Genomic DNA, 20643 nt, shown 5'->3' with positions numbered 1-20643 from the left:
ATAATTATAATATACAGAGGGGTTTCAATTCGTTAATACCTAATAGAGAGTTAGATCTGGATACAAAGTCATATAAACCCATTTATTGTTAATAAAATGGAGTTAAATATTTAAATATAAATCAACAACATTTAGCTTGTATAAAATGATTTATTTGGTTTTGATGACACAAGTCATATGACAGAGGGATAGAAAGAAAGAAAAGAAGAGAAAATAATGTACATCAAAAATGATGTTCATCTAACAATTGTACTTGTGGACAAGTCTGTACACTTCCTACTCCATATAATATCAAATTTCAGGAATACAGGTTCATTATTAAAATCATCTGATAATGTTAAAACAACTTCTACGTTCATCTGTTTCTCTAAAAATCTTTTCTGGTAAGCAAGGTTCATACACATAAAATCTAAAGAAAACTGTACATGTTTAAAACTTGGTTGATTAATGGAGTTCCCAAAACATTTGTTGGAGTCATCAATCATTTGTTGTAGTTTTCCAAGGATGTTTGCCTGACATGCAAATTTACAGTTTAAACTAAAGAATTTACAATTCTAATATATTCCAGTAGATAATTATATTTAGTTAAATAATATGCAGCATCTTTATTTTGCCTTCTTTTGTGCTGTGCCAATATTACATTGATTGACCTGAAAATATAAAGGAACATTTGTAAATGAAAAAAAAGATGACAACATGTAAGCATATATTAAAATTTGAGCATAAAAACTTTTTTTCAAATTTGAATAAAAGGAATCGCAAAACAAAGGTATTTTTAAAGGTCCACCAAAATTTTAATGTTAAAATTTATCAAAATTTAAAAATGCATAACAAAGATGTTTCTAAAAGTTCCACCATAATTTTAATGTCAGTTGTCAAGTTTAAAAAAAATGCAAAGCTCACAACTCTTTTGTTTATCTTAAACTTGAATTGGTTACCAATTAGAAATACATGTATCTTAGTCTTGTCCCGAGACACATCATTGAGTAGACACATACCTTGGTGGCAAATCTGAGGGAGTTGAGTGTCTCCTGGAAGCACTCCTCTTTGGGGGACACGTTCACAAACATGAGGGTCTTACTGTTACCCCCCAGGGAGTTCTGGAGGAGGTAGGTCAGCTTGGACTCTCTGTATGGGATGTACCCATCCTGTCAAAGTACAAATAGCATTTGTATCTACAGCTAGTCTCTTATTTTAGTCAATACATCAAAATAATTATTTTCTATTCATAAAATTTATAGGTTATTTCCAAACATGTACAGTTCTATCCTGTGACTGACACACACATGTACTTATACCAAATTCATGAGTCTTAAATATGTTACATCCTTTATCAACATCCAGTATTTTTAATCAGATTTTGCTTCATTTCATATTCATTTTATGCTGTAATATAATGTAAATGTTGATTGGATTCTGACCTTGTTTGCGATGGCCATGATGACTTTACTGAGGGTACTCAGACTCTTGTTGATGGCCTGAGTCTCCTTCAGCCGAGCCCCCTCAGAGCCTGAGTCCTTTAATCTCTCACTTCCTGCCAAATCCACCAAGTTCAAGGTTCCTGTAAACAACAGAATATGTACCAAATTAATATAAAACATGTACATGTATATCAGTATATCTAGGTCTTAAAGCAATAATATTCTAATTAAAATTTATTTTTTTAAATAATCATAAATATTACGGGTAAGAAATTGCAAAGAGTTATTTTCAAATTTAAACTAAACAAGAAGTGTCCCTTTTCTTTATGACCTAACCATTGCAAGTTTAACACTTTCATGATTGTACTGGTGAAATGCATTCAGTGAATTTCTTAAAATCAATCTCCCTTTAAAATGAGTTATTATCCATATTGTGAAAGGGTTAATGAGCAATGAGACATATTGTCACCTGTTTATATTGAGATTATAGCGAGACAGATTGTCTTGTGTGTGATCTTACCTATACAAGCCTCTTGGGTATGTTTGTTGACTCCTGAGATCTTGAGTCTGAACACACTGTGACTGCGAGACGATCTCTCGTTGCACTTTGTCTCGGCAACAGCTCGGTTGTGTGAAGCCTTTCGTAACAACTCATGCACCTGTGGACAGAGTTACATCATAATGTCACAGATATACCATATACACTATTTTAACCCCCATATTATATTTTCACTTCAATCACTCTCAATGTCAGAAGGCAGATTCTCAATGAAACTAATCTAAAATATTTGGGTACCATACATCTCGTTGAGATGATAAATTTGATATTTGGTGATATCTTTTAAAGAAACCTTGTGTAAAAATAACACATTTTTATCTTGTAATAAGTTTCATGAGGTTAGCGAGAGCCTTGTCGTCGCGAATATTTCACGCCGCGAACCAATCCTTTTTCTATAGTTTTTATAACAATACAGGTCTGGATAAGGCTTGGCCGTGAACATTAGTCGTCATGAACCAGTTTCTCGGCAGTTGATCGCGAAATAAAGTTGCCGCGAATAAAACTTGGTTTACAGTACTATAGATACGAAATCTAGCAGATTTCTTAACCAGCTGACACTGTAACATAATGTATTCACAAACACAAAATTAAATGCCTGCAGATATTTTCACAGCATAAATTATCACAGTAAGGTACATATCCATGATATTCAAGATATTAAAAGTTCAACTATACAGAAAACCCAATCTATCATTCATTACAAAAGTGTAATCAATTTTGATTGAAAAGTGCAGAATTTTTCCTCTCTCTATTATGGTAGCTATGGTAATATTTAATCAGCTGACCTGATCCTCTGATGTAACCATGACAGTGGTCAGATTGGTCACCATGACATCCTTCTTGTCAGCGGAGCCTGTCATTTTGATGTCATGTTTCTGGTCATCGCTGTTGTTTCCTAGGAGATCTCGGATCGTCTCATTGTAAATTTCCAAGAAAGAAGCTTCAAATTCATACTGAAAGAAATAATATAACAGTGAGAGAGAAACAAACTTTAATTTAAGGCTCTGATATTCTTATTACTTAACTGACTAAATTGAAAACTGACTTTGTGAGGATGGACATTTATACTTGTACATGTAGAAAATGCCCTAACAGACTTTTAATTTTGAAATTCCAGAAAACATTCAAATTACCATATGTCCAGGTTTTTCTTGTGTCATAAAATTTACAAAAAGGGGAAAATATGTAGCATTTTTATTTTTAATTGCATCATTCAATATTTGCGATTTTAAAAGTGTCTTATAGAAAATAATACAGGATACAATTTCTGCGTATTCAATATTTTGCAGTTCGTATATTAAGATCATTGTGAAAATTACCGGATATATGGTATTCTACAGTATTGGAAGAGTTAGGATGTACTGTTGTTTAACAAGGATTTTTAAATAATACTTTTTTTTTGCTTTTTATACTGTTAAAGTAAAAATCATTTGAACATTTTCACAAATACATGTATTTATAAAGTAAAAATTGTTTCCTTAAATAAAAAACATAGCCAAGGATCTCACCTGCCAGCCCTTGCTGATTAGGTCCTGGGTACTCTCGAAGATTTGCAACACAGCGCGGGGGATCATCCCTGTCTGCTCGGGGCTGAACTGGGAGGGTCCCTCCATTGTGAAGGTCTTACCAGAACCAGTTTGTCCATAGGCAAAAATACAGACATTGTAGCCATCCAGGGCACTCTGTTCAAAATAAAATTGTGAGGTTAAACTTTTCATACTGCTGCATCGTTTACAATAGTAAGCATTTCATCTCTCTCTCCTCTCTCTCTCTCTCTCATTTAAGTACATGTATGTTTTAAGATAAAATATTATTCTTATTGAAAATTAATGTTAGTTGGAACAGTTTGTTTTTCATTCAAAAACTGCTTCTGGGTTTATAAACTTTAAACTGCCCACCAAACCAAGTTTATATTTCTACAGCTCTTATCTATGATTAATTTCCACAGTATTTGTGATGCACTTTCAGAGCAAGGAACATTTGTACATTGTATCAAATGAATGCATAATTATGAATAAATTTACAGATCCCCCTCCCCTTCTGCAGTAGTTCGCTGACATTTACCTGTACAAGTTGGCAGATTTCCTCAAACACCTGTCCCTGTGTGCTGTCTGGGTTGAATACCTTGTCAAAGGCAAACTCATACTTATTGTTTCCTTTTCTGTTTGCTGTCAGGCAGCTCTGTATGGAAACAAAATAAAAATCCATAAACAAGACGAACAGACAAATGGACACACAAAGACCATACAATACAGTAAAACACGGTTATAGCAAACACGCTTGTGATGAATTGACCCTTACAGCACAGTGATGTTCATTCCTTGTGACTTTATTACATGTTGTAAACTTCAGACAGATAAAACAAATTACGCACAACAAAGCAAAATAGCCCCTCCCTGGCACTTTGGTTTAAGTATGTTTTACTGTACGTATTGTTCATATGAAAGTAAACAGGAAAAACCTGGAATATTTACCTCATTGAGACCTGCATCAGACATTTTTTCTAACTCTAGCATTTTAGAGTCTGCATCGGGGAAGGCCATGTGGTTTATCGTTCCGTCACTTCCTAGTAATTCCTCTCCTAACAGTGGCCGCACTCGACAAAACACACGGATATTTCCCTGTCAAACATTACAATAGTGGACATTTTCACTTGAATTTAATTCAAATATTTCAGATATGCTTGTCTTAATTTCTTTTCCCTATTTTCCTTAGAAGAATATCTTAACATTGAATTTCTGTGAATTTTTTTTTTCATGGAATAAAGAGGTTCATGCACCAGCTTCAACTAATATCATAAAAGCAAATGGTTCAATTTAGGAGGATCAGATTAAGAGTGAGGTATAATTTAGTAAGGATATTCTTTTCCAGGAGAAATGTACAACTCAAAGTTAAGATTTTATAAACATGTCTGATAGATGTATGACCTGCACACCAGCTTCAGCTAACATTTCATCAGCAAGTGCTTCAATTTAGGAGGATAAGATCAAAAGGTGAGACATTAACTACTGTAGATTCCTAATCAAATGCGAAGAAATAATATCCACTTAAAATCACAAGAAGCATCCTTCGCGGATTTTAAAATCTCGCCATTATTTTCTGAGAGTTGAAAACTATAAGAAATAAGGAGAAAAGTTCCATGTTTGCGATTTTATATTCATGCAATTTGATACAAACCAGCGGGATAGCGGAATTAAGTACTCGCGTAATATAAGGAATTTACAGTAGTAAGGACAATCCTAAATTAAGATTTTATCTTAATAACAAGTGATAAGCTGTCAATGTGACAGCAAACCGGGTTTTCTTTTATGTGAACTGTATCCATAATCCATGTCAACCCGTATCCAGTGAAATGGGTAAGGTGAAAGGGTACCCTATATGCAATTTTTTGCCAAAAAATGACTAAGTTCAAAAGCTGGTATTTTTTTCATAAATTATCAGAAATCTAAATCCTAGCAATATGCACACCTCTGATATATGTACAATTGATCTGCAAAAGAACAACTTCCTATCTTGAAAACTGTAGGAGGAGTTATCCGTACAATGAGGGTACCCTATATGCAATTTTTTGCCAAAAATACTAAGTTCAAAAGCTGGTATTTTTTTCATAAATTATCGGAAATCTAAATCCTAGCAATATGCACACCTCTGATATATGTATAATTGATCTGCAAAAGAACATTTTCCTATCTTGAAAACTGTAGGAGGAGTTATCCGTACAATGAGGGTACCCTATATGCAATATTTTGCCAAAAAATGACTAAGTTCAAAAGCTGGTATTTTTTTCATAATTTATCAGAAATCTAAATCCTAGCAATATGCACACCTCTGATATATGTACAATTGATCTGCAAAAGAACATTTTCCTATCTTGAAGACTGTAGGAGGAGTTATCCGTACAATGAGGGTACCCTATATGCAATATTTTGCCAAAAAATGACTAAGTTCAAAAGCTAGTATTTTTTTCATAAATTATCAGAAATCTAAATCCTAGCAAAATGCACACCTCTGATATATGTACAATTGATATGCAAAAGAACAACTTCTTATCTTGAAAACTGTAGGAGGAGTTATCTGTACAATGAGGGTACCCTATATGCAATATTTTGCCAAAAAATGACTAAGTTCAAAAGCTAGTATTTTTTTCATAAATTATCGGAAATCTAAATCCTAGCAATATGCACACCTCTGATATATGTACAATTGATCTGCAAAAGAACAACTTCCTATCTTGAAAACTGTAGGAGGAGTTATCCGTACAATGAGGGTACCCTTTTGGCAGCCGCCCGCCATTTTCACCATTTTAATAACCGGATTTTTCCGTTGGAAAACCCGGTTAGAAAGGTCTGATAGATATAGCACCTTCAGCTCCTGTATAGTGTTGTGCAGCTTCCTCCTCATGGTCTCGTGCTCCTGTTCCTTGATCTTGTATTTCTCTATTGTATCCTGCATGGCTGCCACCATTTGTTTGAGTTCAGAGATCTCCTTGTCTTTCTCTCTGCCTGCACTCACAGACTGTTCTAAACTGATCTGTAAGGTAAGACTTAACCATTAAAAAAAACATTGTCCTTTTCTTTATAGGTAGGTATTGACAGTCTTTTTGACAGTCTTCCATGGTTTTTCAATAGGTTAATATACATGTATATTATACAGCTTTTATTAATGGTTTGTTAAAATGATAAGTTGTGGAAAAGACATACTAAATATATAAGCAATATCTCGGAAATAAATAAGTAAATTCATAATAGAAAAATTAGACAATAATTTATTTTTTTTTTTTTTTTTTTACAATATTTAATCTCCACCCAAAGTACATCATAGAGCAATTACAGACCTTAGTGGCGTCAAGTTGGGCAGCTATGCCCACTTGAGAGGTCTGGAGCTCGGCGACAGTGGACTTGAGGCCGGTGACTTCCACAGTTTTAGCACTGACTTCCCCCTCCAGTGACTCCTTCTGTCTCTGTATGCTCTCCTTCAGAAACGTGATGCTATCTAATTCTGTCTGTAGCTTCCTCTTTGTCTGCTCAAAGTTTGCCTCTTGTTCCCTGTATCAGTATTGAAACAATTGAAACAAGATAACACCATAGAAATACATTATGAAAGTACATGCATATCATGAAACCATTTCAACAAAGTAGGTGCAAATCCAAGTACAGAAAGTCTACAATTTTTTATGCACAAAATATGAAGTTTCTATTAATTTTCTACAGGACTGAAAATGCTGTTCTACAAATATTTAAAATCAAAGGAATCATTAACATTTAAAGTGCTGTTGCATAAATCTTTACCGTATTTGTTTCTGATATTCTTCAATTTGTTTTGAGGCTCCATGAACAATTTGCTCCTTGCTTTGGACGTCTCCGTAGAGTTGATTTTTCTCCGACTCCAGACTAGCGATGCGACTGTTGTAGTCCTGTAACTGTGACTCCAGGCTGTCACGCTTGGATGACTGTCGGTTTAACAGCTCCTCCATGTCCTGTAAGCGACCTTTCAAGTCCCATGCTGGACGCTTAGCTTTGTTTCCTACAGACATACAAACACTTATTCATAAAATTCTTGCAGAATACTTGACAACCTAATGATAAAATTTTAAACTATTATAATGTCACATTTTTATCTTATATTTTATTGTTTAAAGTTTTCATATGAAATACCTGCTGCCTTTGGAACAGTGGAGGCCACAGGTGGCTTCTTGCTCCCTACACTTGACTTGGAAGCTGACCCAACACCTGGTTTTGATGCTATAAAATCATTAATCAAACGTCTTGATTTTCAATAACTCCAATAAATCAAAGAGTTTGCAGAGTTTAAGTTTAAAATGACTAAAAAATATGCATACAATATTCTAGTTTACCTATCTTTAATATTAGCCCACATGTACACAAACCTTTCCCATTAAAAAAAAAAGAAAATTATGGAAGAGAATGCGTTCAATAGATCTTGTTTAGCTTAGTTAAATTGGTCTTTATTTGCATCTGACCTTGCTTAGTTGTGGGTCTGACCACAGCTGTTGTTGTCTTGTTGAGGGTGGAGCTGGTTCGTAAGCTCCCTGTGCTGTTACTGGGACGGAAGCTACGATTCAAGCTTGTATTACCAGCTGACTGGATACTTCTGTCATGCAGGTTTTCTGTAGATGCACTCAGTAACTTTCTTCTTTTCTCAGTAGCAACTGGCCGTGTGGTATTCTAAGTAAAAAAGGTGCATCATGATCAAGACTGACAGTGAAAATAAATATGCTTCTAAACTATATAATGTAAATACATGTATGCTAATCACATTTCATGTGATTCATGTGACAACCATTAACATGGTTAAGCTATTGTAAACACACACAATAATACATGCTGATATTATTTTAGAAAATAACAATTATTAAATGAATATAAGCAAACTTCTTTAGGAATATTTTTAAAGCAGTGAGGAACAAAAACAGACATTAACCAAACTAAAAAACAACTATGCTGAACAACTAAATTTAACTTGTTACAAGTTGTATGGTGAATATATCTTTAGTGATATTTTATAGCACATTGTCATTTTTATCTAACCAGATTAATTACCTCATCTGGACTTCGGGCGCGTTTTTTAGCACTAAATGTCGGCAATCGACTTTTGCCTAGGGCTGGAATCTTCTTTTCCTGTCAATATGAATTAACTATATATTGTACTTCATTACAAAATTGTAAATCCATCTATACACAACGCCATGCACCAATATAACAGGTGGATGAAATCATCAAGTAAAAAGAGTGAATAAGAAATAAATGTTTTTGATGAATTGTGATTTTTAATAAAATTAGATCTGAGAAGTACAAGTTATTCCTATTGTTATACCCCTGTAAAACAGTTTCTATATAACTCTATAAGAAAAAAAAGTTGTTTTGACTGTTGGACTGGAACTGTTAGATTGGAACTGTTAAAAAAGACTGTTGACTGGTGATGTCACATTCCATGAAAACTTGTTATTGATTAGAAGGGGTATAACAAAACAGTTGTTGACTATGTAGAGGGCAACAGTTGATCTGTCGGACCGGCTCGCAAAGTGAACTAGCTGTTGCCCCGGGCCTTGGGCAACAGTTTGCGAGCAAGTCCGACAGATCCACTGTTGCCCTCCACACAGTCAACAACTGTATACTGTTAGTCATAAATTTAATCAATGTAGATATACACAAAACAGTATGACATTTCTGTGACCAAAGGTGGAATGATGTGCAAGAACCTCTCTACTTTACAATCTACAAGGGTATACAATAAACATGATTTACTGCATATCATAATCATCATCATATAGACATAATGATTATGAAATATTAACATCAATTCTTATAGAATGGTTAGAATAGCATAACTCATCCCATAGTCAGTTTAGTCATGTGTAGATATCGAGTTAAATTTCCTCTAATCAGCTAATATCTACTATAAAAGTAGTTTAAAACAATATTGAATAATCATTTGAAGTATATAATTCATAACGTACGGTACATCAAGCCTAAGCAATATTAATGACTTTTGGATTACAAATAACATCAAGTGAAAGATAATAACCTGCGTTCCTGCCATGATCATCTGTTTACTTTCCTGTCCGTGATAGATTTTTCATTCGAATCTTGCGGACATTAAACAACGCTACATTCGATTGGACAAAAGGAAATGTGTAACGTGCGCTGATTGGACAGTTTTAGGTTAGTTCTCACACAGGAAAACGAACCAGATAACTTTAGCATGTTTTCGCTTAGAATGTAAAGTTGGCGTTCAGTTGTTTGGTTTTTTTTTTTCAAAGTAAAACTCTCTTTTCCGATGAGTGTAGCGATAGATACAAAGTTAATCATCAAGACAATAGAAGTTTTCGTAGAATTGTAAAATTTTATGTGCAAATCTTTAAAATATTTTACGGTAGCGTTATTGATCAGTTAACTATTTTTTTTATTGTAAGGCCAGTATTATAACAAGAAATTTGATAAATGACGATAATAATATTAATAAACAATCAATTAAGGAAAATCAATAAATTGCTAAAAGGTTGGGTGTTTTAAAACAAAACTTTTAAATTTCCCGCGCCGCGCACCTGGTTATTTTACGACATACTACAAGTTAAATGAAAATGATTTCAATTTATATTTCTCTATATTGTTATAAGAGTTCATTTTCGGTTTAAATAGTGTCGTAGATTCTTTTTATTTATGAAACATAGAATATTTCATGTTCTATTTATATTTCACGACAACCAAACATCTCAATCTGGTTGCTATACAACAATTTCGCCAAGGGAAGAAGTTTAAAAACCTTGTGGAGCCAAAATGGTATGATAATAGTGCAAAGAAATATGAATAATAATTAAAATTCATAGTGATATTTCGTATTACATTAGTCTATGTTGCATTCCTAGAAAATACAGATTAGACAAACATTTTGAAACCGAATTTTCTCAGGATTTCAAGTTCCAACTTCCATAATAAAAATATAAGAGATTTATTTCAAATTCATCTATTGTAGCCTCCAAAGCCCAAGCTTAGTAAAGCTGAGAAAGAAAAAATAAAGGCTGAGGAGGATCTGCGAAAAGCAGCAGAGGAAGGTATAAAAGAGATATTTTTTTGTACAAGATCGAGATCAAAAGATTTTAACAAACAGCTACATTTATTTGCTCAGATTGAAATATTAATGAGGTGTGTTTTTGATAAGTATATCGTTGGGCCATCACTTTGATCAAATAGGGAAATTATATGTACAGTGTTTTTATGAACAATGTATTGAATTAAAAAAAAAACGAATAATAAGTAAACACTGCAAGATACTGTATCTCATTTTTCGATATATATGCTAAGCAATATAGTCAAAATTTCTAACCTGTCACTGGATAGAATGTATGTTATGACTAATCACTGTCAACATGTTTTAGCATTGGAATTATTTCAGTGGTTATTTTTCTGATGAAACTGTTTATTTGATAAATTTATTTTGTATCTAGAGAGTGACCATGTACCGTCTTCACTTTAATATTACTGTTCTGCATATGTTTATCATAAGGTTAACATATTATGCAGATATCGTTGTTGAAGGTTCCAGACATTCCAAGCCAGACATGTTTGCTAATGCAGAAGGTCAGCAACACTCCGGACAGTCTGGAACTGAGTCCGGAATAATGCGTTTATTGTGTTATGGTGGTGGCTAAATCGCCTAGAAACTTCAGTTAAACAGAATGTGACTTGAAACTAAAAACTAATCACAATGCCAAAAAGACTGTCATATCCTGATATTGTGCATGAGCAGCATGACATGAGAATGACTCTTCCAAACAAAAACTTTTATACTTTTTGGAGCTATTAAAGTTTAACAATATTCTAACAATTACAAGATATAGAAATAAGTACATCTGACATAAGAATATGCTAGCATGTTTAGACCGCTTTGGCTGAAAAAAATCCAATTTTTTTGTTCAACTTTGATAATATTGAAGTGTCAATGGCATTTAAAAGTAATATAGAACTGCTGAGTACCAAATACTTGACAGGTGGTTAGAAATTTTGACTAGTGTATATATTAATGAAGTTTCTAAAGTAATTTCAATAGGAATGAAAATGAATTTGAGAAAAATTCTAATGAGTGTGTGACTGTCTGTGTGCATGTTTTATTATCTAAACATTAAATACATGTTTTTGATATGAGAAAATAAAAATTGAAGTTTTGTTGTAGTGCTTCTAACATTACATGTATTTTTTTTCTCAGCATCATTGTACCATTAAAAAATAATACTTAAGCTCTGACTTATCATTTAACTTGAAAATCATATTACATGTAATACTGATACATTAACAGAGGAACAAAAGGCAAAACAAGAAGAGGAACTCAAAGAGAAAAAAAAGAAAGAGAAGGAAGAAGAGGCAGAAAAAAAGAAAAGGGAAAATGAGGTAGACATTCCGAACTTAAGTTTTAAAAAAGTGTTTCATAAAAAAGAGCAATCTAATTAAAATTAGATGTTAGATCTGCTCGCTTACTCAGTAAACAAAGTGAGTAAGCGAGCGGATCTAACATCTTATTTTAATTAGATTGAAAAAAGAGTTGTTTTTTTTAAAGTAATAATATTAATTATATACTTATAACAATTCCTTGTATTGAATTGAAGCAATTTTCAATTTTCAGGAAAAGAAAGACAGAAAGGTTGAGATGACCCAACTTAATGCTATTCTAAGTAGTAATAAAGAAGCCCTTCAAAATCTTCATGATGAAAGACGGAAACAAATGAAGGTATTTAAAATGTAACCTTAAATGTCTAATAATTACGATCATATTAATTCTCCATTAAACGCTTTGATTGTATATTTATCATGTACATAAAAAGCCTTTTTGTTTCTTTTCCAGTGGAATCGCTACATGAGGTGCGATGGTTCTCCCGACCCTACAGTACAAGGGGAGATAAACACGTATATAAATCTGAGACTGGAGGACACAGACCATGATGATGTGGAGTCAGTCTTCAAAGCCAGTGAACTGGACACAAAGGTAACTGTATTTTGTCTGTAAAATCACTGCAAATGCAATGTTTCATTCAGAATTCAAAACCAGTACTGTGACCCAAATAAGCCTTTGAAAAGTTTTCAATTTATATATAAACTGTGATGTTTTTTTTTTTATTAAAAGTTTAATTATAGCTCTGATTATACATTCACGTGTAAATTATATTGTACTGAACAATGTATACAGTATATTTTTCATGTAGCGTATATTGTACTGGTAATCTAAATCTTTTGATACTTCAACAGTTGATTGATGAACTAAACTTCTTACTGGAAGACACACCACCAGAGGAAATCACAGAAAAGGAAATACATTTATACAATGAGGTCAGGACATCAAAGCTACCAAACAAATTAGTTCCAAATTAAAAAAAAAAATGTATATTATAATTCACAATAAAATGATTATGTAGACAAAGGAAGAATTGCAGTCCTTGATGAAGAAGAAGATGGATTCAGCCACGCTCCACCTGTTGCAGGAGGCAACAGACCGTGCCGACCCTGAGACCTTTAACCTTCAGTTTGAACTCAAGAGTCCTGATGTCTGCCTCAGCATTTGGGGAAACCTCAGTAAAAATCCCAGGTCTGATATTCTAGATAATAGATAAGGTCTAAATATAAGAGTATGATTCGGTCAGATTTTGTTCTTATTTCATTTCCAGTGGCCTGAAAGTAAAAATTGACAAGCCTTAGAACATGTGGTACTGTACATGTTTGTATTTAAGCAAATGAAAAAGTAACTTGAAGCAATATCACAACTTTTCTTATGATAATGCAGTTGTCTCCCCTTTCTTGGATCTTAAAAAATTCAGAATTGTTTCATGATTGAAAGGGATTCACTCAGAGCTTTATATATATGCTCATGCCTTCCAAAGTACCATTTATTAAAACATTAATGAATATTTTGAAAAACAGTTTATTCAAACTAGATGTATTTGATTGTATAATTTTAGGATAAAGTCTTTTGAATTTGGCAAGCAAGGTCTGACATTTGAAATTCCGCGAGTGTTGTGTTTGTCAGACTGTGCCATTAGAGTGTTAGACCCTAAATACGACCACTACTCACCGACCTGTAAAAGCTACTATCCTCGACGAAAGATCGTTCACGGTAACAACTGATATGAATTATTGTACAAGTTAATAAATTGAATTTATTATTGTCAGAAAACCAAAACATAATCTACAGAATTAAAAATTTTTAGAAAGGCAAATGAATAGAAGAAACAAATTGGTATGAAAATATTTGAGGAGCAAAGTTTACATGGCAGTATAATAGTTACAGATGTAAATCAAGTAATGTGGTGATTTAATATTTTAAGTTGAGGCCCCAGCAGAAGAGGCAAAGCCTGAGGAATCTGAGGAGAACAAAGAGGAGAAGAAAGATGAGGAGCCTGAGGAGAAAGAGAAGGAGCCCACAGTAAGTGTGTTGTAAAGCAGGAGTAGCCTCCCTTGTTTATCACATAAAAAAAAATAATAATAAACAGCTCCCTAATCTTATGAAGGTGGATTTGTAATGGCAATTCTTAAAAGAAATAAATTTGATTTAAATTATTTGGAACATTTACAGTTGTACGTCCTGTACTGCAATGTCATGAAAGTTTTTTTTGTGTTGACAAATTCTGAAACTTTTTTTAAAATAATAGTATTAGAAATAATAGACAGCTCCCTGAATGATAATAAGAATGGATTGGTATTGGCAATTCTTATGAGAAATATTTTAAATTATTATATGAACATTTACGATTGTATGTCCTGTAAATGCCAAAATGTCATGAAAGTATTTTTTGTGTTGACAAATTCTGAAACTTTTTTTAAATACCAGTAATAAAAATTGATTTTGTCCCCTTTATATTCAAAACAATTAGATGCGTATCTCTTATAATAATTTAATTGAACATTCAGGTAATTTTAAATATTGAATGGGTATTATTTCTTTTAAAGTATTTATCTTAATTTATCATAAATGTGAAATTTTTCTAAGGTTATATTTGTACTACTGGTAAATTAAAACTTCAATGATAATGCATATTGATCTGGTAGCCTAATTAAGGATGAAACATATATATTGTGAATTTGGTAAACCAGCGAGTACTTATAACTACAAATTCATTATAGGAATAAAAAAAATTTTGTACATTGCATATCGTGAAGTAAATCTACCGGTCCTTAAGACTTATCCATAAGAGAGTTTTTGTGTTGTATTACCGCTTACAGGATTTTTTTCTTTTAACATGTACTAGTCATCACACTATATTATGCATATTTTTATTCAAGGACTATGCACTTGAATCCATAGTAAGTTTTCAAACGAGAGTAGCATCTTTTAGCATCTGGTATAGCTTCAATTTTATATCTATTTTTATTTAAAAATAGATCACTGTAGTATAATAATTATTGTATAAATTTATTGAACAATACACAATCATATATTATGGGGATGCATTTGGTATTTTGGAATTTCAAATGGTGACTGAATCTGTTTAATGTTTAAAAGATGATGATATATTAAAGAAAAAAAATATATACAATCATTTTGTTTTTAAGCAAAGCACAAATGGGAGAGGTTTCAATTGTCTGGTCACATTAATTGTCTCAGCTTTTGTGACACCATATTGGGGGTGTAGTTAGGTTGCAGTTCATAGCCATATGATGGTATTGCACTTCTGGAAACCAACAAAAATGTCTGAACTTTCACCAATACCTATATATAGACAAAAGATTTATTGAAGATAGTAGAGTTTCAAGCATTGTAGGGGTTTATCCATTTGTTCATATGTCTAATTAACCAACAATTTTTGTTTATGTTGTCCATTTACCTGTTACTTTTATGCATAAGGTATAGACACTGTATGACAGAAATAATCACACATATTTAAATTTTTCTTTTAAAATGTATTCTATCAATTTGAACACAAGTATTTCTACTTTCTTTGTCACATTTTGAGTTAAGATTCACAAATTCCTGTGTAGCAATGCATGCACACCATATTTTCTTCAGTTTTTAGATGTTCTTTTTCTTTCTCGCTTTTGGGGAAAATTGATTCTATCAATATCAAAAAAAGTGATACATGTAATATGAAGCTTCAGTTTTTCCAATGAATGAGTGTTATGAGAGAAAATCCAAGTTGATTGAATAACATGTTTTCTTCATTCATGATTTTTAGACAGAGGGAGAACAGAGCAAGCCGGTATATAATAAGTTTCCATCGAAAACTAAGTTCACTAACAACACTCAAACCAGAACTGATTATTTATTGAATTATTCCTGAATAATTTCATAAGTGTTTTACTCTACATGTGTCTTTTTATAAGATTTGATACCTGTGTTGATTTGTTGCTGATTTCTAACTAAGTTACCATATTGTTACCATATTGCGTGCTTTTGAGAAAATAAGTGGATTTAATTCCATTGCTTTGGGGGAACAAAACTTACTAAAGAACTCAGTGTTGTTGATTTTTGAGATCCTATTGTTATGATGTTAGTGTAGTGCATGAGCATGGTTAATGATTTAGTTTTCCTTAAAATGACCTGGCGTGTTCATTAAGAAAGTCATTGTACATGCGTTTAACTATTGACGTAATGAATCTAACTACCAATTAACATGATATATTATAATAAATTATACCTTATGTTAACAGAAGTATATAGTTTTTAATGACAAATTAATCTTCTTATAGGTTAAAAAAAATTGTTTTCATTGATGATTGACTGAGTTCTGATGTAAAGTAGAAAAAGACTTACACAGAGGAACTTTGATCAGAATTTTTAACAGTTTTTTCTGTGTTAAAGGATTTAATGGCTGCCTTGGCAGAGCTGGAAGGAGGACCTAAAGAGGAAGAGGAGGAGCCAGAGAAGAAGGAGGAGGAGAAAGAGGAGGAGATTGAGGAATACGAGGAGCCCAAAACCCCAGGTTAAAAATAGAACAAGATTGTGGTCCATGAACCAGACCTTATAATCTCATTTCCTAGCTATTTAGATCATTCTATTTTGTTAAAGTTTATATAAACTGAAATAAATATTCCCATTATTCAACTCTTATTTAACTCTCAGAAGCCTGATCTCAAAATGAAAGGCCAAATTAAATTAGTACAAGTTGAACATAGATGTTAAGGTATACTGTTAATAATAGTTATTATTCAAAGAAAATTTAGAAAAAGTAGCAAAAAAGTTGTTGAAAGTCCATTTTTAACAAATGGTAATTTTTTATTATAGAGCCCTTAGAGTATGAGGATTTTGAGGAAGAGGAGGATGTAGTTGACTTAAGAGCCAATGATATTGTTGGAGGTGTATTTCACTTCAATTTGATGTCCCTCCCTCCACAACCCAAGACCATGAACAAATGGATTGTCACTAGATGTAAGGGTCACAAATTTTGATGACTTCAATTTACCAGATTTTACTGGACACTAGAATATTACCGTTATATTGATACTCTTATAACATATTCATTGTAATGTCTTCCATCAACAGTGGTGGACCCTCCAGAGCTAGAGTACATAGAGTATGTAGCGGACTCTGTCACTCAGTTACCCAAGGAAAACCAAAGCTCTGGCAACACACCAGTTCAAGGAGAGAAGAGGGATGAAAAGCCAGCAATAGGAATCACCATGAAGTAGGAGAGAGAGAGAGAGAGAGAGAGAGAGAGAGAGAGAGAGAGAGAGAGAGAGAGAGAGATGTGTAAACATGCCCATAACCTTCAAACAGTGATGACATCCAATATTTGAATTCGAATTTCTTGGTATATTTCAGTATACATTTACATATGATAACTGCCTAACATGATTTAAATCGATTATGTTATATAAATAAAGATTGGTTTATCTCATCCCAATCAAATTTTTAAAAAAGGGGAATTGCATGTATGTTTACTGCAAAGTGATCATAAAAATCTGCAAAACTATGGGAGGAGACATTCTGTTAAAAAAAATGTGAATCATACTGATTGAGTTCTCTTTTCAATCAGATTGCCGGGTCATGTGCTGTTTTCTGAGGAGCCCCTGATAGCCCGCTGGGACTACAAGAAGAAGTACTGGAGACAGGACGGCTTTACGGACATGAGCTATGATGAGGGTAGGTTCTGGTCTCTAACTGCATGTACTACACTCTATACATGTATTTGAGCCAAGCCACATTTTTTAATAGAGATAACATTTTCATATAATAAATGACAAGCATGTTCATGAAAATTATAAATTTATGCTGAATTTCTTTATAGACTTTACTAGATGATTATTAAAATAACATCTTAATATAATTCATTGATTTAAAATTATCAGCATTCAGAGAGTTATAAAATTGTACTTATCACAGTCATGTATGCATGCTACTTATCACTTATCACAATCATGTATGCTAAACCCAACAGACTTTAGATTTTGATTCTTCTTTAAGTATCAAGGTATATATCTTTTAGCCTTTAATATTAAGATTGTTGCTCTTTAATAATACACCGAATGATTAAAAAACATATTTTGTAGCACAGATTTAGAATATATATGCATGAAATAATGTCATTTCCGTTCCATTGTTGGTTGCAGACAACAGGATTTTTTCCTTTAAGACGGCCTACTTTGGAACGTTTGCCCTTCTTCAGGACTCTCACCTAAACATGCCCTTCCAGTCATGGGAGCTGAGGCCCCACAGAACCAATGCCTGTGTCCTGACCATCATAGCAGCCATTGTTGAAGTGGAGATTGAAATCAAGGTCATTTTATAGCTTGAAGTTGTCCAAGTGTTAAAAACTAAGATTTAACAGTTTAATTAAGATATACCGGTATTTATGTAAAGATGAATCAAGAATTTATTTTACTTTTGATATTTACTGAAACAAGTGTTTATTGTACTACCCAGTATGAGATTAACCAAATTTTGAAAACTTTGAAGTGTTCGAATCTTTCTATTTGTCAGTTGTTATATTTGTATTATATTATATTATAACAATTTAATCATCTTGTAGATTATTGTTGATATGAAGCTTGTACATGTTGCATGTACCTTATACATCTACCTACATTTACCCTCTCTTTGTGTATAGGATGCCATGTGCTGTCTAAGTAAGCCTGATGACAGACCTGAGTTAGATGGAATCCGAAATAAATGGGTCACACCTAAAGAACTTATAAAGGTTCAGAGTTAATGAATTTTTTATTTTTGCATCTGCTGGTTATTGTCATTTTTTAGAGATTTTTTTTTCTTATTTTGAGTACTTTGAGTAACTTTGAGTTTTGATGATGATTTCTCAGATCATGAAGGAGGCGGGCATCAACTTGTTCCCAGCAGAAGACTCCTCCAAATATGTCAGCATTCAGAACAAGGTCAGAAATAGAGTCCAACATTGATGCTCTCATAATCCTTTTGTTTCAAGAATACATGATTAATGTAATCAAATTAATATATTTTCAATAAATATTAGTAACAAAAAGAAATCTCTGTTCCTTCTGATCATGATTTCTATTATATTTTGGTACATACAATTCTTCTAGACAAGGGTCTAATGTAGATTTTTTTTGTTTCATCTTGGTAGAATTCCATCGTGACGAACTGGATGTATGAGCAGATGGCTCTCCTGTCCTCCGCCATGGCTTTCTCCTGGTCTAAGTGGAACAGCGAGATGGAGACCAGCGACAAGGTCCTGTTCCAGGGCTCCGAGGCTCTGGAGGATGAACCGCTGCTGGAGGTATGGTCAACCAATGAAAAAATAAATAAGTGTAAATAGACATACATGTGAACATTTATTGCAATAAATAGGTAGCCTTGCCTTAGAGTCTAAGCTGTATGTGTCTTAACAATAAAAAAAAGTAACAATTAATATAGATAATCCAAGAACTTATTTTGATGTGTATGAATAACAGGAGGACTGGGGTATATATCTGGCCACAAAGAAGAGGACCATGAAGTTGAAGTGTACCGAGTTTGATGAAGAGTTCTCTGAAGACTATGCTGAGGGAACCACGGTAAGACTTTGAAATGGAAATTGAATAAAGTGCTAACAAAGATTTAATTAGGTTCATACAATGATTAGGCCACCCAAAAAAGTACAGTACTTATTCTGCCTGTAAGACCTGATGTTAATTAATATAGTGCTTCTAAGGTAACTAAGTCTTTTTACTGACCAAATTAGGAAGTAGCAAGGATTGTTTATTATTGCTGTTTTATAGATATTCATTGAATACCAATTTTTGTGGATTTCGTTCTTTAGTCAATCCACAAAATTAAATGTTCACAAATATAAATGGAATGTCATATGCAGTACACATACATGATTTAGTGACTAACTGATCATACAGACTTATCAGATTGAATCTTGTCAAGTGTTGGAGGCAAAACTAATGCAAGTTTGTCTTTAACTGCCAAGTCAAAGCCACCCATTTTATTAAATACAATATGATTATAAGAAATTCCATAGCATTTTTCTTCCCAACGAAGGAAAAATCAAAATGTTACATTAATTTTATAGCCTGGTAGATGATGTAGAATGATTTTGTGATTTCTAAAATGCTGGGTATCAGGCAATCAAATAGAAAGGAATGATCCAATCGTATGATAATAAATGTGAATTTTTTTTCAGTTCCGCTCCAACCTTTACCATGTGGTTTTGAACCAGTGTTCAGAAGAAGCGAAGGAGAGAATCAACAACTCCAGTTACCAATATGTCGACTGTGTGGAACAGATATTGAAAGCCACAAAAATCCTCACATACTCCTAATTTAAACCTTGAGAAATAGATTCTTAACAGATGGACAAGGATTGACTGAACTAATACATGATCTATATGCCTTCTATCCCTGTGGGAATTATTGAATTGAACCCTTATTATGTCTGTTTTATCAATATCAAATTGAAGGGATATTATTTTTGGAAACTTGTGTCTTAAAAAGTTAACCATGATTTACGTAAAGTAATTTACTTGTATTGTTACTGTGATCATTTGTTTTACAAGATGTTCAACTCTTTCAGTAGGGAGAGGAATTCAGAGACATGCCTTCATTTACTCATTATAACAAACTGTCATTTCACCATGTGACTTCATTTGTTGTTGCAATTTTTTTAAAAAATTGTATGTAAAGTGCATTTATAATGGTTGATTAAATGCCTTACCACTATACCACAGATGTTGTTTATTTAATTATAAACTTAAATGAGAAGTCAATT

The 20643-nt window shown here is 32.9% G+C and overlaps 2 protein-coding genes across 5 annotated transcripts; one reads left to right on the top strand and one right to left on the bottom strand.

Moving 5' to 3' along the window:
• Window positions 1-130: 130 nt before the first annotated feature.
• LOC105347029 (carboxy-terminal kinesin 2) lies at window positions 131-9661 on the bottom strand. Its single transcript, XM_011455896.4, has 15 exons — window positions 9526-9661; window positions 8541-8618; window positions 7961-8165; window positions 7635-7721; window positions 7269-7503; window positions 6815-7025; window positions 6343-6510; window positions 4455-4601; window positions 4045-4161; window positions 3489-3662; window positions 2766-2933; window positions 1942-2080; window positions 1422-1561; window positions 999-1148; window positions 131-650 (listed from the first exon to the last, which is right to left on the bottom strand). Exons 1-15 carry the CDS (start codon window positions 9544-9546, stop codon window positions 606-608), a joined length of 2085 nt encoding a protein of 694 aa, XP_011454198.3. The 5' UTR covers window positions 9547-9661; the 3' UTR covers window positions 131-605.
• Window positions 9662-10123: 462 nt separating this feature from the next.
• On the top strand, window positions 10124-20603 carry LOC105347030 (dynein axonemal intermediate chain 7 homolog). 4 transcript variants are annotated; one of them, XM_011455897.4, is made up of 21 exons: window positions 10124-10280; window positions 10474-10552; window positions 11022-11078; window positions 11794-11885; window positions 12118-12222; window positions 12337-12477; window positions 12738-12818; window positions 12905-13074; window positions 13445-13599; window positions 13811-13908; window positions 15656-15679; window positions 16282-16402; window positions 16705-16848; window positions 16963-17104; window positions 17456-17562; window positions 18030-18196; window positions 18527-18616; window positions 18735-18806; window positions 19016-19168; window positions 19344-19445; window positions 20060-20603. In XM_011455897.4, the coding sequence occupies exons 1-21, from the start codon at window positions 10278-10280 to the stop codon at window positions 20195-20197; spliced, it is 2241 nt and encodes a 746-aa protein (XP_011454199.1). In that variant the 5' UTR covers window positions 10124-10277; the 3' UTR covers window positions 20198-20603. The 4 variants fall into 4 exon arrangements, with proteins under 4 accessions (XP_011454199.1, XP_011454201.1, XP_011454203.1 ...); XM_011455899.4 differs by lacking the exon at window positions 15656-15679 and adding an exon at window positions 14766-14786; XM_011455901.4 differs by lacking the exon at window positions 11022-11078.
• The last annotated feature ends 40 nt before the right edge of the window (window positions 20604-20643 follow it).

The sequence above is a fragment of the Magallana gigas genome, chromosome 5 (assembly GCF_963853765.1).
Source record: "Magallana gigas chromosome 5, xbMagGiga1.1, whole genome shotgun sequence".
Taxonomy (NCBI): Eukaryota; Metazoa; Mollusca; class Bivalvia; order Ostreida; family Ostreidae; genus Magallana; species Magallana gigas.
This window is presented reverse-complemented; position numbering and strand designations above follow the sequence as displayed.